At 61.8% G+C, this 13,871-nt stretch overlaps 1 protein-coding gene across 1 annotated transcript; it reads left to right on the top strand.

The window, feature by feature from the left end:
* The first annotated feature begins 5,165 nt into the window (after positions 1 to 5,165).
* On the top strand, positions 5,166 to 10,709 carry FBXL16 (F-box and leucine rich repeat protein 16). Its single transcript, XM_054211093.1, has 5 exons — positions 5,166 to 5,876; positions 6,668 to 7,176; positions 9,075 to 9,159; positions 9,437 to 9,500; positions 10,561 to 10,709. The coding sequence occupies exons 1-5, from the start codon at positions 5,181 to 5,183 to the stop codon at positions 10,707 to 10,709; spliced, it is 1,503 nt and encodes a 500-aa protein (XP_054067068.1). The 5' UTR covers positions 5,166 to 5,180.
* Positions 10,710 to 13,871: the final 3,162 nt, after the last annotated feature.

Here is a 13,871-nt window from a genome sequence, read left to right as displayed (position 1 = left end):
GCACACACACACATGCACATGTACAGGCAGCTTCTACCCAAACACAGCCGCTGCCTCTCCATCTCTGGTGAATCCAGCAGCTCTTCCAGGGCCTCCTGTGGCTCCTTTGCATTGCTGGGGTGAACCAAGCCTTCCGAGGGGACCCAGCCTTGGAAGCCAGCAGTCATAAACACCCCTCTGACTGCTCACGGCATGGGCAGTGGTCTGACCTGATGGGATCAGAGCAGGAGGCAGCTCACACGCCACCGAGTGCTGCTGGGGAAGGCGATCCGTGCAGTGGGATGTCTTTATGGCTACCATGTGCTTCGGTCAGCAAGATCAGCCCCCCCAAAACAAGAGCCAGCCTGGCATTGCTGCTGGTTGGGGATGTCATGTAGAGCTGAGGGAGTCCCAGGGAGCCGTTACCCTCTGGAGTGCTGGACAAAAGCCTTGGCTGTGTGCTCTGCCACAGCACTGTGTCTCGGGTGTGTTTTCTCCGCCTGTAGAGCAACTTGATTTGCTGCATTAGTAAAAATAGATGGGCTAATGAATTCAGCTGATGCAACCCTCTGTGTGTGTGTGCGTGCATGCGCTTATCTCTGTTTGTGTGTGTAGGGGTGCGTGTATATGTGCAGCTGAATGCCAAGGCTCGTGCAAGGTGCATCCACCAGCTCCTGGGGCTCTGTCAGGGTGGTTGTGTGTGTGTCCATGCGTGTGTCTGGGTGTGCATATAGATGTATGTGCATGTGCGTGTGTGTGTGTGTGTGTGCAGGAAGCCGTGAGCGATGGCTGCTTGCTGCTGAGCAGCTCTGTCACTGAAGCAGTGGCTCTACAGAAATAATTTTGCAGCAGCCTTGGATTGTGGCAGGGCAATAACAGCGCTTCACGGCAGGGACCTGGGGGGGAGCAATAGTAGGATCTCACAGGGACCTGGCAGGGCAATACTGGATCCTTCAGGGACCTGCTGGGGCAGGCAAGGATCCTCACAGAAACCTAGAGGGGCAATCGCAAATCCTCACAGGGAGGTGGGGGTGGGGCAATAGTGGATCTTCATAGGGGGCTGGCAAAGAAATAGAAAATACTCACAGGGACCTGTTGGGGCAATGGTGGATCCTCAAAGGGACCTGGTGGGACAACAGTGTATCCTCACGGGGGTCGCTGAGGCAGGGGGGTCCGGCAGGGGCACCTTTGCGGGGTGCCCTTGTCGGGTGCTGCGGCCCCGAGGAGGGTACGGGACGCTGTCCGCGGTGCTGAACAGAGACGCTGTCCGCGGTGCTGAACAGGCCATCTGTCCGCGGTGCTGACCGGGCCTGCTCGGCGAGCAGGGACGGAGCCACGCTGGCTCCCATGCCTGGCCAGTCTGGGGTGTCCAGTGGCATTCGAGTCCGGCTGACCCAGTGTCCTCGGTAGGCTCCAATTGCTCATCCTGGAGCCGAGCCACAACTGGATAACGATCTGATCCAGCACATCTCATCTGCCACAGCCTGGGGTCTTCCGGTGAACGCACATACAGGAGTGGTACTGACGGTGGCTGATCACCCTGCCCATCTCTTGAGGCTCTCATCCCTCTTCACTACCACATGGAGACTGTAAACTCTGCAATGGCTTGCACAAGCTGTGTCTTCCTGGCAGCTTTCGTCCTATTCTTCCCAGCATCTTCATCATCTGTGTACTGTTTGTAGTGACAGGCCCTTAGACCCCCTTCTTTCTTCTCTCTTCCTGCGTCAAATCCGCCCCCCACCACTGCATCATCGCTCATTGTGGATGACAAAACCCTCATGAATGGAGTGACTTCTCCGGCAATGACATTTCCTGTGAAATGTGCGCCCTGGAGTGAATTTGGGAGACTAAAAGACTTTACCCTTTGCTTTTGTCAGATTTCCTCCCACTGTGGATTGGGAGCTGGCACTCCACTGCTGGCAGATGCTTCCCCCGTGAGGTGTGGCCTGTGAAAGCAGAGGGGGGTTGCAAAGCTGGGCCCTTCCTGTGGGATCCCAGAGTGAGGATGGTGGTTCCAAGCACTGAGCTCTCCTTCTGACAGCCTTGTTGGCTCAGTCATGCAATCTGTAAACAGTGACATGATGAGGAGAGAAGGGAAAGCCGGATCTCTGCTCTTCTACTACTTTACGGTAACCAGAAAGCATATGGAGGGGTTCATGGAGCTGCTGGAACATCTGAGGGGTTCTAGGGGTTCTGTACTGACACCTCCAAGGCAGACGGCTTCGTATCTCCCTATCCCTCCGCAGTCTTGGTGGGTTGGAGGCAGGGCCTGGGGTAGGGCAGGGTGTGCACCTTGTGTCCCAGCACACAGCAGCTCTGATCTCCTTGGGATGCAGTACTTAAACTTTGTACACTGGAGTGATGTGGCCTCAGCCCTGGGCCGTGGGAGCCTGGGGGCTGCTTGGCTGCAGGCAGGGCCTTTCCTGCAGCTGTGGAGGGCAGATCCCAGTGCTGTCCCACAGTGCCAGAGGCAGGGGAGGAAGCAGCTATTGGACTCACTCCCCTCCCCAGTCTGTGCCCCCAGACCACCTTCTCCAGGCTGGGATCCTCCCCTCAGGCACAGTCTTGCTCCTTTAGGGGCGGTAGGAACCCCCCCAGTTCTTTGCCTGCCCATTTCCCCAGAGAGATGTGGCCGTGTACAGCCTACCTGCCTGCCCGGCCTCCCACTGCCACTGCCTGGAGCCTGCCTGTGCCCAGAAGGCCTGAATCTCATCCGTCTTTCTATTTGAAGTGACTTCCAAGCCCATTCATGGTTTGGGACTTCTGTCAGCCAGACAGGCAGCCTCAGCGCCTGGGGCAGGGGGGACCTGGCTCGGCTTTCCAAGGCAGGACTGGGCAAGCTGCTGAATCCACTCAGCACCCCTCCTTGAGCCTGGCCTCAGGGACCAGCCGAGATCAGAGCTGGTTGTAACCATTGCCAACACCTCCCGCTGGCTGCATTTCAGTCCGGCGACTTGTCAGCATCTGTTTCCTCCCATGACTGTCCCCTTGGGCTCCCGAGGCCCCAGGCTGTCCTCTGCCACCACCTGCCCTCTCCCCAGGGGCAGCCAGCATGCCGAACGACTCTGGCTGTGGGCTCCATGCTGGAGCAAGAGCCTTTCTGTGCCGCCTGGTAACTATCTGTTTGGATTTGTGCTGTATGGCTGTTAGACACCCTGATGCATGTTCTGTTTGCTTCCCTAACTGCTGCCAAGCGCTGAGCCACTGGTTTTAAGTTTCTTCCTTCTTTCCCCTCCTCTTCTCCTGCTTTCAAGTGAATTTAACACATGTCCAAGCATCAGAGACCCAGCTCCTCTGGCGGGCAGCGGGAGCGGAGGCAGCAGAGGCTGCCTCCAAGCAGGGAGCGGTGCCAGACTGTCTGCACAGGGCCGGGCTCATCCCCGGAGGCCGGACTCTCGCCAGTGATGCTGCCACCGGGCCAGACCGTCTGCAGGCACCTCCATGCCACTGCCACTTACACCACGGGAGAGGCTTCAGCAGCTTCTACCAGCCCTGTCCTGCAGTCCCGTTGTGCCGGGAAGGGCGTCCTTAGGAGATGTGGCATGCCATGCACCCCATGGGGCTTGACGGTTGTGCCGCTGTCAGCTGCCTGCTCTCCTGGGCTCTTCCACGGCACCTTTTGGGTGGCCGCTCCCCTCCCCAGCTGCTCCAGGAGGGCTGGATGAGGCCTGGAGGTGCTGTGATGGTGAAAGTAATGGACTGGGGGCACTGGGGATCTAGACTGTGCCCCACTTGCCTGCCCTCCCCCAGGAATGCATGGAGCATCCTCAGAGCCCACGGAGTTGGTCCACGAGCATCACCAGCCAGGATGCTGCTCCCTCGGTGCCCCTCCATCAGGGTCTGTCCATCTCCATCCCAAATCAAGCGGCTAAAATAATTCCCTCACTTTTATCTTGGGGGAGCTGGCAATGGAGACGGTCCTCGCGTCCCATAAGACACTGACAGCTGGATGTGCCAGCCATCCCTCAGGGCTCAGGGACCGTGTCCTTGTCCCCTGATCCCTGGGCTGGAAGCCACTTTCCCCGGCTCCAGCTCCTTGCTGTGTCCCTAGGGGGCTGCCAGGAGCCCAGTGCCCTCCAGCCTTAGACCAGGCAGGGTTTGGCACAGGCCAGGCAAACAGAGAGCGGGCAGGATGGGCAACGCACCGGCAGGGCCCCATGCCACGCACGGGCTGGAGCAGAAGGAGAGGTCCAAGCCCCCATTAATTATTCACCTCCGTATTTATAGAGGGAAATGTATTGAATAATGGATGGCGGGGTGCGGCGGGGCCGTTGGAAAGCCGGCCTCGCTGCTGCTGAAATATTTATTGGCCTGGTTTGCTGGGGTGCCGCCCGGCTGCCGCGAGACTCGGCAAGGGTCGGCGACGCTCCCGACTGGCACGGGCTCACCGCCGAGCGCAGGGCTGGCACAGTGAGCGTGGGCAGCTCTGCTCTGCTGCCACTGCCCTCCACAAAAAAGATCGGAGGTTGGAACACCTCTGCTGTGAGGACAGGCTGAGAGAGTTGGGGGGGTTCAGCCTGGAGAAGAGAAGGCTCCAGGGAGACCTTGGAGCCCCTTCCAGTCCCTAAAGGGGCTCCAGGAAAGCTGGGGAGGGACTCTGGATCAGGGAGGGCAGCCATGGGATGAGGGGGAACGGTTTTACACTGCAAGAGGGGAGATTGAGATGAGATCTCAGGCAGGAATTTTTTGCTGTGAGGGTGGTGAGCCCCTGTCCCAGGTTGCCCAGAGAAGCTGTGGCTGCCCCATCCCTGGAGGTGTTCAAGGGCAGGTTGGAGGGGGCTTGGAGCAACCTGGTGTGGTGGGAGGTGTCCCTGCCCAGGGCAGGGGGTGGCACTGGGTGGTCTTCAAGGTCCCTTCCAACTCAAACCATTCTATGAGTCTGTGATCCTGCTCCCATCAGTGGCTGGATCCCAGGCTCAGAGAGGGATGTGAGTATCCAGGGACAAATCCCCATCTGTCCCCCATCACGAAGGACACCGGGGTCACACAGCCCCTTGGAGGACCCTGCTCTGTCCCCTCTGCAGCTGTACCCAGCCAACCTGCACCACCTGGTTCCCCATGCCATCCTGCTCCTTGCACAGGGACCCCCAGGGTGTCCCTCCCCACTGGTGCCATGACACACCCCCAGCCCTGCCCACCCTCCCTGCCGGCCCGGCAGCCCCTCACCTCACACCCCTGTGTTGCAGAGAGACCTGTAGAAGATGTCGAACCCGAGAAACGGCGACACCAAGCCCCCATGTTTACCCCGCAATGGACTGGTGAAGATCCCCACGCAACCCAACGGCCTCGGCTCCGCCAGCATCACCAAAGGCACCCCCGCCGTCAAGAACCGCCTGTGCCAGCCTTCCTCCGTGCCTGCCATCCTCAGCCCGGCCTTAGCCCACCGCAGCGACCTGCCCATCCCCAGCCTGGCCTCCCCGCTCTCCTTGGCCGCTCTGGCCGGCGTCTCCTCCCCTCCCGGCGCTTCCTTGGTGGGACTGAACACGAGCGAAGGCTCGGAGCAGCCCTCACCGGAGCGGCTGCCCGGCTCGCCCTCAGAAAGGCAGCTGGCGGTGGACGAGAAGATCCTCAATCGCTTGTTCTGGTACTTTTCAGCGTGCGAGAAGTGCGTGCTGGCACAGGTGTGCAAGGCGTGGCGGCGGGTGCTCTACCAACCCAAGTTCTGGGTGGGCTTGACACCCGTCCTGCACACCAAAGAGCTCTACAACATCTTGCCCAGCGGCGAGAAGGAGTTTGTCAGCCTGCAGGGCTTCGCCGTCCGCGGCTTCGACGGCTTCTGCCTTGTGGGGGTCTCCGACCTGGACATTTGTGAGTTCATTGACAACTACCCCCTCTCCAAGAAGGGGGTCAAGTCCATGAGCCTTAAGAGGTCGACCATCACGGATGCGGGGTTGGAGGTAGGTGACCCCGGCAAGGCGGCTGAGACATGGCAATGGTGGGTCCTTCCTGGTGGCCCTGGGGACACATCCATGGCCAGAGGTTTCACCAGCTATAGGCAAGGAGCAGTCAGGCAGCATGGACATCTCATGGGTGCGGGCAACATCGGGAGCCCCTGCCCATGGTCTGGACAGTGGGATGGGATGCAGCCTTGGGGGGTGAGGGTGAGGATGCTGTCGATGGGGGGGTTCATCCCTGCTGCCTGCAGATGCTGCCCTCACCCATCCCTGCCGGGAAGGCAAAGCCAGGCGAGGTGGCCATGGCCCTAGGCGGTGGATGTGGCGGTGGGCGGTGAGCAGGGCTCAGGGGATGGGGACATCCCCGCTTGGTTGGGTGCTGCCCAGCAAGGAGGGGTCTCCTGGGCAGGGAGCTGTGGGTCAGATGGAGATGGGGCAACTCATGGTCCTGCAAGGTCCCCACTGAGGTCCCCTGCCCTGTGCCATGGCCAAACACACCCTACCCGAGCAGTGCCCAGGCTGGGAGTGGGCATTGATCCTGCCCCTGCCAACAGCACTGGGTACAGGCCATGGCCTGTCCCTGCTTGTCCCCTCCCATTCCCCAGCGGTGCTGGCATGTCCTAGAGCAGGGCACTGCTCCAACACCGTGAACTCAGGGAGAAGGCTGGACCCACAGAGGGCTGGGGGCAGCAGGAAAAGCCCTGGGAGGGTCAGAGGGAGCTGGGATGTGTCTGTGGGGCTGTGTGGGGTGGGCAGCGGTGTCCAGCATGCCCTGACCCCTTGGCCTTCGGCAGGTGATGCTGGAGCAGATGCAGGGGGTGGTGCGGCTGGAGCTGTCGGGCTGCAACGACTTCACAGAGGCCGGGCTGTGGTCCAGCCTCAACGCCCGCATCACGGCGCTGAGTGTCAGCGACTGCATCAACGTGGCCGATGACGCCATCGCCGCCATCTCGCAGCTCCTGCCCAACCTCACCGAGCTCAACCTTCAAGCCTACCACGTGACGGACACGGCGCTCGCCTACTTCACCGCCAAGCAAGGTTACACCACCCACACCCTCCGCCTCAACTCCTGCTGGGAGATCACCAACCACGGCGTGGTCAACATGGTCCACAGCCTGCCCAACCTGAGCATCCTCAGCCTCTCGGGCTGCTCCAAGGTGACGGATGACGGCGTGGAGTTGGTGGCCGAGAACCTGCGGAAGCTGCGCAGCCTTGACCTCTCCTGGTGCCCTCGCATCACCGACATGGCCCTGGAGTACATCGCCTGCGACCTGCACAAGCTGGAGGAGCTGGTGCTCGACAGGTATGGGGCCATGCCAAGCCATGCTGTGCCACGCCAAGCCATGCCAAGCCATGCTATGCCAAGCTGAGCAGTGCCATGCCAGGCTGCACCATGCCAAGCTGTGCCATGCTATGCCGAGCCATGCCAAGGCATGCCATGTCATGCCAAACCACGCCGAGCCATGCCTTGACATGCTGACCCATGCCAAGACATGCTGAACCATGCCATGTCATGCCATGCCATGCCATGCCAAGCCATGCTGAGCCATGCTGAGCTATACCATGCTATGCTGCACCATGCCAAGCTGTGCCATGCCATGCTGGGCCATGGTGAGCCATGCCATGCCATGCCGAGCCATGCCTTGCCATGCCAAGCCATGCTGAGCAGTGCCATGCCATGCTGCACCATGCCAAGCTATGCCATGCCATGCTGGGCCATGTTGAGCCATGCCATGTCAAGCCATGCCATGCCAAGCCATGCCATGCCAAGCCATGGTGAGCCATGCCATGCCATGCTGAGCAGTGCCATGCCATTGCTGCACCGTGCCATGCTGAGCCATGCCATGCCGAGCCATGCCATGCCGCGCCGCGCTGTGTCATGCTGTGCCATGCCTAGCCATGCTGAGGCATGCCAAGCAGTGCCAAGGCGTGCTGTACCATGCCGAGCCATTCCATGCCAAGCCATGCTGAGACATACCATGCCACACTATGCCACGCTGAGACATACCATGCCATGCTATGCCACGCTGAGCTGTGCCATACCATGCTGCACCATGTCAAGCTGTGCCATGCCATGCCATGCTGAGCCATGCTATTGCTATGCCATGCCATGCTGCACCATGCTGAGCCATGCCATGCCATGCTGAGCAGTGCCATGCCCTACTGCACCATGCCAAGATGTGCCATGCCATTCTGAGCCAATGCCATGCCATGCCATGCCATACCAAGCTGTGTTATGCTTTGCCATGCCAAGCCATGCTGACACATGCTGAGCAGCGACAAGGTATGCTGTGCCATGCCAAGCAATACCATGCCGAGCAGTGCCATGCCATGCTGCACCATGCCAAGCTGTGCCATGCCATGCTGAGCTGTGCCAAGCCATGCCATACCATGCCAAGCCTTGTTATGCCATGCTGAGCAGTGCCATGCCATGCTGCACCATGCCAAGCTGTGCCATGCCATGCTGGGCCATGCTGAACCATGCTGAGCCATGCCATGCCATGCCATATCAAGCTGTGTCATGCTGTGTCATGCTGTGTTATACCAAGCCATGCCGAGAAGTGCCAAGGTATGCTGTGCCATGCCAAGCCATACTATGCCATGCCAAGCCAAGCCATGCTGAGCTGTGCCATGCCACGCTCCACCATGCCAAGATGTGCCACGCTATGTTAAGCATGCTTATCCATGCCATGCCATGCTGAGCTGTGCCATGCCATGCCAAACCATGCTGAGCCATGCCATGCCATGCCATGCCATGCCAAACCATGCTGAGCCATGCCATGCCATGCCATGCTGCACGATGCCAAGCTGTGCCATGCCAGGCTGTGCTGAACCAAGACATGCTATGCCATGCTGAGCCATGCCATGCCATACCGAGCTGTGCCATGCCATGCTAAGCCATGCCAAGCTGTGCCAGGCCAGGTTGAGCTGTGCCATGCCATGCCAAACATGCTGAGCCATGCCATGCCGTGCCAACCCATGCCATGCCATGTTGCACGATGCCAAGCTGTGCCATGCCGGGCTGTGCTGAGCCATGCCATGCTATGCCATGCTGTGCCACGCCATGCCACACCATGCCACACCATGCCGAGCCATGCTGAGCCATGCTGGAGGCAGTGGGCACAGCGTGGGGTCCATGGTCTGGGGCCACCCATGGGTGCCCCTCTCCCGGCCATCCCCGACATCCCGTGTCCCCGGCAGGTGCGTGCGGATCACCGACACTGGCCTCAGCTACCTGTCCACCATGTCATCCCTGCGGAGCCTCTACCTGCGCTGGTGCTGCCAGGTAGGTGGGGGAACATCACCGTGCCCGTCCTGGCTGGCATGGCGGGAAGGGCAGGGGGGGCTGGCACCTCCCTGGGGACGGGGACAGGCTGGAGCTTCCACGACTTGGTGCTGGGAAGCAGGGAAAGGACGGGGATGCTCCTGCAAGCCCTGACACCCTGCTCCCACCCCAGCACCCTGCCCGGGTGATGCCAAACCCCCGGTGCCACAGAAGCCACCCCGCCATGGAGCGCCTCCTTGTCCCCCCTCCACCATTCCCACTCCATTTTCTTTTCCAGGTGCAGGATTTTGGCCTGAAGCATCTCTTGAGCATGGGCAGCCTGCGCCTCCTCTCGCTGGCCGGTGAGCCCCCCGCCTCCATCCCCCGGGATGGGGTTGCCAGGTCCCCATGGGGCTGGGGAGAGACCGGGCGTGGGGACAGGGACAGCCCTGGGGACAGCCAGAATCCCCCTTCCCCAGCTCCCACGTCCCCCTGAGCCCCCCCGGGCACCCACACCCAGCCCAGCTCCCCGGGGATGGGTCCACGGCTGGGCTCTTGGGGTGTTGGGTTTTTTGGCGGTGCTGGGGTTTTGGGGTGCTTTTTTGGGGAGATGCTGGTGTTTTGGGGTGCTGATGTGTTTAGGGTGCTGGTTTTGTGGGATGCTGGCGTTTTGGGGTGCTATTTTGTGGAATGCTGATGGTATTTTGTGGTATGGGTGTTTTGGGGTGCTGGTTTCTTGGGCGCTGGGGTTTGGGGTGCTGCATTTCAGGGGTGCTGGTGTGTTTGGGGTGCTGATGTTTTGGGATGCTGGTGTTTTGGGGTGCTTTTTTTGGGGATGCTGGTAGTCTAGGGTGCTGGTTTTTTGGGGGTGCTAGAGTGTTTGGGACGCTGGGTTTTTTGGGGTGTTTGGGGTGCTGGGGTTTTGGGGTGCTGGTATGTTTGCAGTGCTGGTTTTTGGGGTGCAGTTTTTTTGGGATGCTGGTGAGTTTGGGTGCTGGTGTTTTGGGGTCCTGGGTTTTTGGGGTGCTTTCTGGAGGATGCTGGTGTTTTGGGGTGCTGGTGTGTTTGCAGTGCTGGTTTTTGGGGTGCAGGTTTTTTGGGGATGCTCTTTTTTTTGGATGCTGGTGTGTTTGGTTGCTGGCGTTTTGGGGTGTTGGTGGTTTTGGGTACTGGTGACTTGGGTGTTGGGTTTTTGGGGTGCTTTTTGGAGGATGCTGGTGTTTTGGGGTGCTGGTGTGTTTGCAGTGCTGGTTTTTGGGATGCTTTTTGGGGGGGGATGCTGTTTTTTTTGGGGCCGATACTGGTGGGTTTGGGTGCTGGTGTTTTGGGATGCTGGTGGTTTTGGGGTGCTGGTGGTTTTGGGGTGCTGCTTTTTGCCGTGCTGGGGTTTTGGGGTGACGGTGTTCCCTTCCCGCCTTGCAGGTTGCCCCTTGCTGACCACCACGGGGCTGTCGGGGCTGGTGCAGCTGCAGGAGCTGGAGGAGCTGGAGCTCACCAACTGCCCCGGGGCCACCCCGGAGCTCTTCAAGTACTTCTCCCAGCACCTCCCGTGCTGCATGGTCATCGAGTAGCGCCCGAGCCGGCCGCCCCGCTCCCGCGCCCACCCCGCCGCCGCCCCGTCTGACATCGCCCACCCCATTTCTTTCTGTCTGCTGGGGGATGCAAAAGACGCCGTCGATTACGACCGACCCCGGAGACACCCCCCGCATTGACGCCCCCAAGGGACGTGGGGCACCAGGGGGAGACGGGGGACAGCGTTGCCCCTCGCCGGAGCCCCTCCGGGTACCCTGTAAATTCCCCCACGCTGCCGCCATCACCCATCCTCCTCCCAGTGTCCTGACAGTCCCTTCCAGACAGACGAACGGACATCATGGAAACCCAAAGTGGGAAGGCGATGCCGGCGTGACCCCCCCTGGCCGCATCCTGCCCCCACCCCAGTGCCAAGATGGCACATGGCCCCACCACCAAGGGACCAAAGGATGCTTCCAGGGATGGGCGAGAGGAGGATGCTTATTTTTGGCACCCGTGGGTGGCGGCAGAGGTTGGATGGGTCCCCTCGCACCCCCGGAGAGGGTCACCGAGCCATCCCCCTTGTGCTGCGTGTCTCCCCCCGAGCCTCCAGCCCTGTCCCTGGGGTGCCCGGCGCTTTCTCCTGGTGAATAGGATGTTTTTCTCCGCCTGCCCGCCCGCCGCCCTCGCATGCTCGCTTGCTTCAGTCTCGTGGTACGGCAGGCCCTGGGGTTCCCGGGGAGGGGGGGACGGTGACAAGTGACAGACCCCACTTGGCCTCTCCATATGGCTTCACCCCATCTGGATCCCACCCCGGGAGCCAGGCTCTCCCGGCAAAGCATCCCCTCTGACCCCGGGGACCCCGCTGCACCCTGGTTTACGTGGGCTCGGTAGGGCGATGCTGCTCCCCGCGGGATGCCAACGCCGAGGAGCGACCCATCCGGCTGGGATGGGACATCCCGGGGGACCGGGGCCAGGTCCGAGCTGCTGCAGGGACACCGGGGGCACAGAGCAACGGCGGGAGGTGGCAAGTCAGGACACGCTGCCACCACTCTTCCAGCTGGAAAGCCATCGTCCCGATGCCAGCGGCAAGCAGGGGGGGACACCCCGGGCTGAACCGAGCTGGGCATGGGGCTGGGGTGCCCGTGGGGACCTGGTGTGGGTGGGGGCTCGGTGGCCGTCCCCGGGGCATCGCCCGCTGCCACACCGGCTGCCCGCACGTCCCCGGGAGGAGCGTGGGCACGGATACGGACACGGACACGGACATGGACACGGACATGGACATGGACACAGACACGGACACGCTTTCGGTTTGTTTTGCCTTTGTACCGGCCGGGAAGGAACTGCTGCACCACCCGCCGCCTCCGTGCCCTCCTTTGTCCAAAACCTCCCTTTCTGGCCCCAAAATGGCACGAGGACCCTCCTGGCCGTGGAAGGGGGTTTGGGATGCGCCGGGAGCCGCTGGGGCCATGGGACAGGGTGGCACCACTGGGGCACGGAGCACCCCGGCATGGCAACAGCGAGGGTGGGGGGCTGCCTGCACCCCCAAACGCACCAGTACCCGTGGTATGCGGGTGCCAGGGGCTGGGGACAAGCAGGGCAGTGGCACATGAGGGTCCCCGACCCCTGCAGGTGACAGCAGCATTTGGGAGGGTGCCAGGGGCTGGGGACAAGCAGGGCAGTGGCACATGAGGGTCCCCGACCCCTGCAGGTGACAGCAGCATTTGGGGGGGTGCCATCAGGCCTGCACACCCCCACGGTCCCACGACACACGGGCAGCCCCAGCACAGCCCCAGTCCCGGGGCTGGGGTGTGCCCATACCCTCCTCTGCACTGTCCCATGGCAGTGTCCCCCCGATGTCCCCCAGTGCACCCCCACCCCCTGCACACCCATCCCCCAGTGTAGCCCTGTGTAGCCACCCCCCCCTCTGTGTACCCCTAAACCCCAGGGTACCCCCAAACCCCCCAGGCAGCCCCACACTTCAGTGCACCCTCATATCCCCCCGGTGCATCCCTACACCCCAGTGCACCCCCTTTTCCCCCCAGTGCATCCTTACTCCCCCAACGCACCCCATATCCCCCTGACACCCCCATTTTCCCCATCACATGCCCCCTATACTGCACCCCACATTTCCCTGGCATCCCCTCCCAATGCACCCCATATCCCCCCTGACCCCCCCATTTTCCCCACCGCACCCCCCCTACTGCACCCCATGTCCCCCCCTGACACCTCCATTTCCCCGTCGCACCCTGCCCATGCACCCCACGTCCCCCAAGAACCCCCACCCCAATTCACCCCATATCCCCATCTCACACCCCCCCGGACCCCACATTTCCCCAGCACCCCCACCCGCAATTCACCCCATGTCTCCCCCCGACACCCCCATTTCCCCATCACACACCCCCACTGCACCCCACGTCCCCCCGGCACCCCAAAATGCAATTGACTCCATATCCCTCCTGACACCCCCATTTTCCCCCTGAACCCCCTCCCCCCCGGACCCCGCATTTCCCCAGCACCCCCACTCCCAATTCACCCCATATCCCCCACTGACACCCCCATTTCCCCATCGCACCCCGCCCATGCACCTCATGTCCCCCTGGCACCCCAAGTCCCCCAGGCATCCTCCATCCCACCCCAATTCACCCCATATGCCCCCCCGACATCCCCATGTTCCCTGGGCACCCCCATCCCCCCCGGACCCCATGTTCCCCCGGCACCCCCACCCGCAATTCACCCCATATCACCCCCGACACCCCTATTTCCTCATCGCACCCCACCCACTGCACCCCACGTCTCCCCGTCATCTCCACCCCAATTCACCCCATATTTCCCTTCAACATCCCCATTTTCCCCCTGCACCCCCATGCCCCCCCGGACCCCACATTTCCCCGGCACCCCCACCCGCAATTCACCCCACATCCCCCCCCTGACACCCCCATTTTCCCCTTTGCACCCCCTCCACCGCACCCCACATCCCCCTGCATCCCACCCGCAATTCACCCCATATCCCCCCCCGACACCCCCATTTCCCCATCGCCCCCCCACTGCACCCCGCGTCCCCCCGTCATCTCCACCCCCAATTCACCCCATACCCCACCGTACACCCCCGTTTCCCTCCCCAGCTCCGTGCCGGGGACGGGGCTTTGCATGGGGGGGCGGGGCCAGATCGGGGGCGTGTCCTGGGCGGGGCGTGCGCGGCGGGGCGGTGTAAGGGGGCGTGG

The sequence above is a fragment of the Rissa tridactyla genome, chromosome 8 (genome assembly GCF_028500815.1).
Source record: "Rissa tridactyla isolate bRisTri1 chromosome 8, bRisTri1.patW.cur.20221130, whole genome shotgun sequence".
Taxonomy (NCBI): domain Eukaryota; kingdom Metazoa; phylum Chordata; class Aves; order Charadriiformes; family Laridae; genus Rissa; species Rissa tridactyla.
Note: the sequence above shows the minus strand (reverse complement) of the source record. Positions and strands in the feature narration are given on the sequence as shown.

Bases quoted from the DNA above. Each gene is read 5' to 3' on its own strand.
- FBXL16 (XM_054211093.1), top strand. From the start codon at position 5,181: ATGTCGAACCCGAGAAACGGCGACACCAAGCCCCCATGTTTACCCCGC. The intron at 5,877-6,667 runs GTAGGTGACCCC...GGCCTTCGGCAG, and splicing joins TCACGGATGCGGGGTTGGAG to GTGATGCTGGAGCAGATGCA. The intron at 9,501-10,560 runs GTGAGCCCCCCG...CCCGCCTTGCAG, and splicing joins GCGCCTCCTCTCGCTGGCCG to GTTGCCCCTTGCTGACCACC.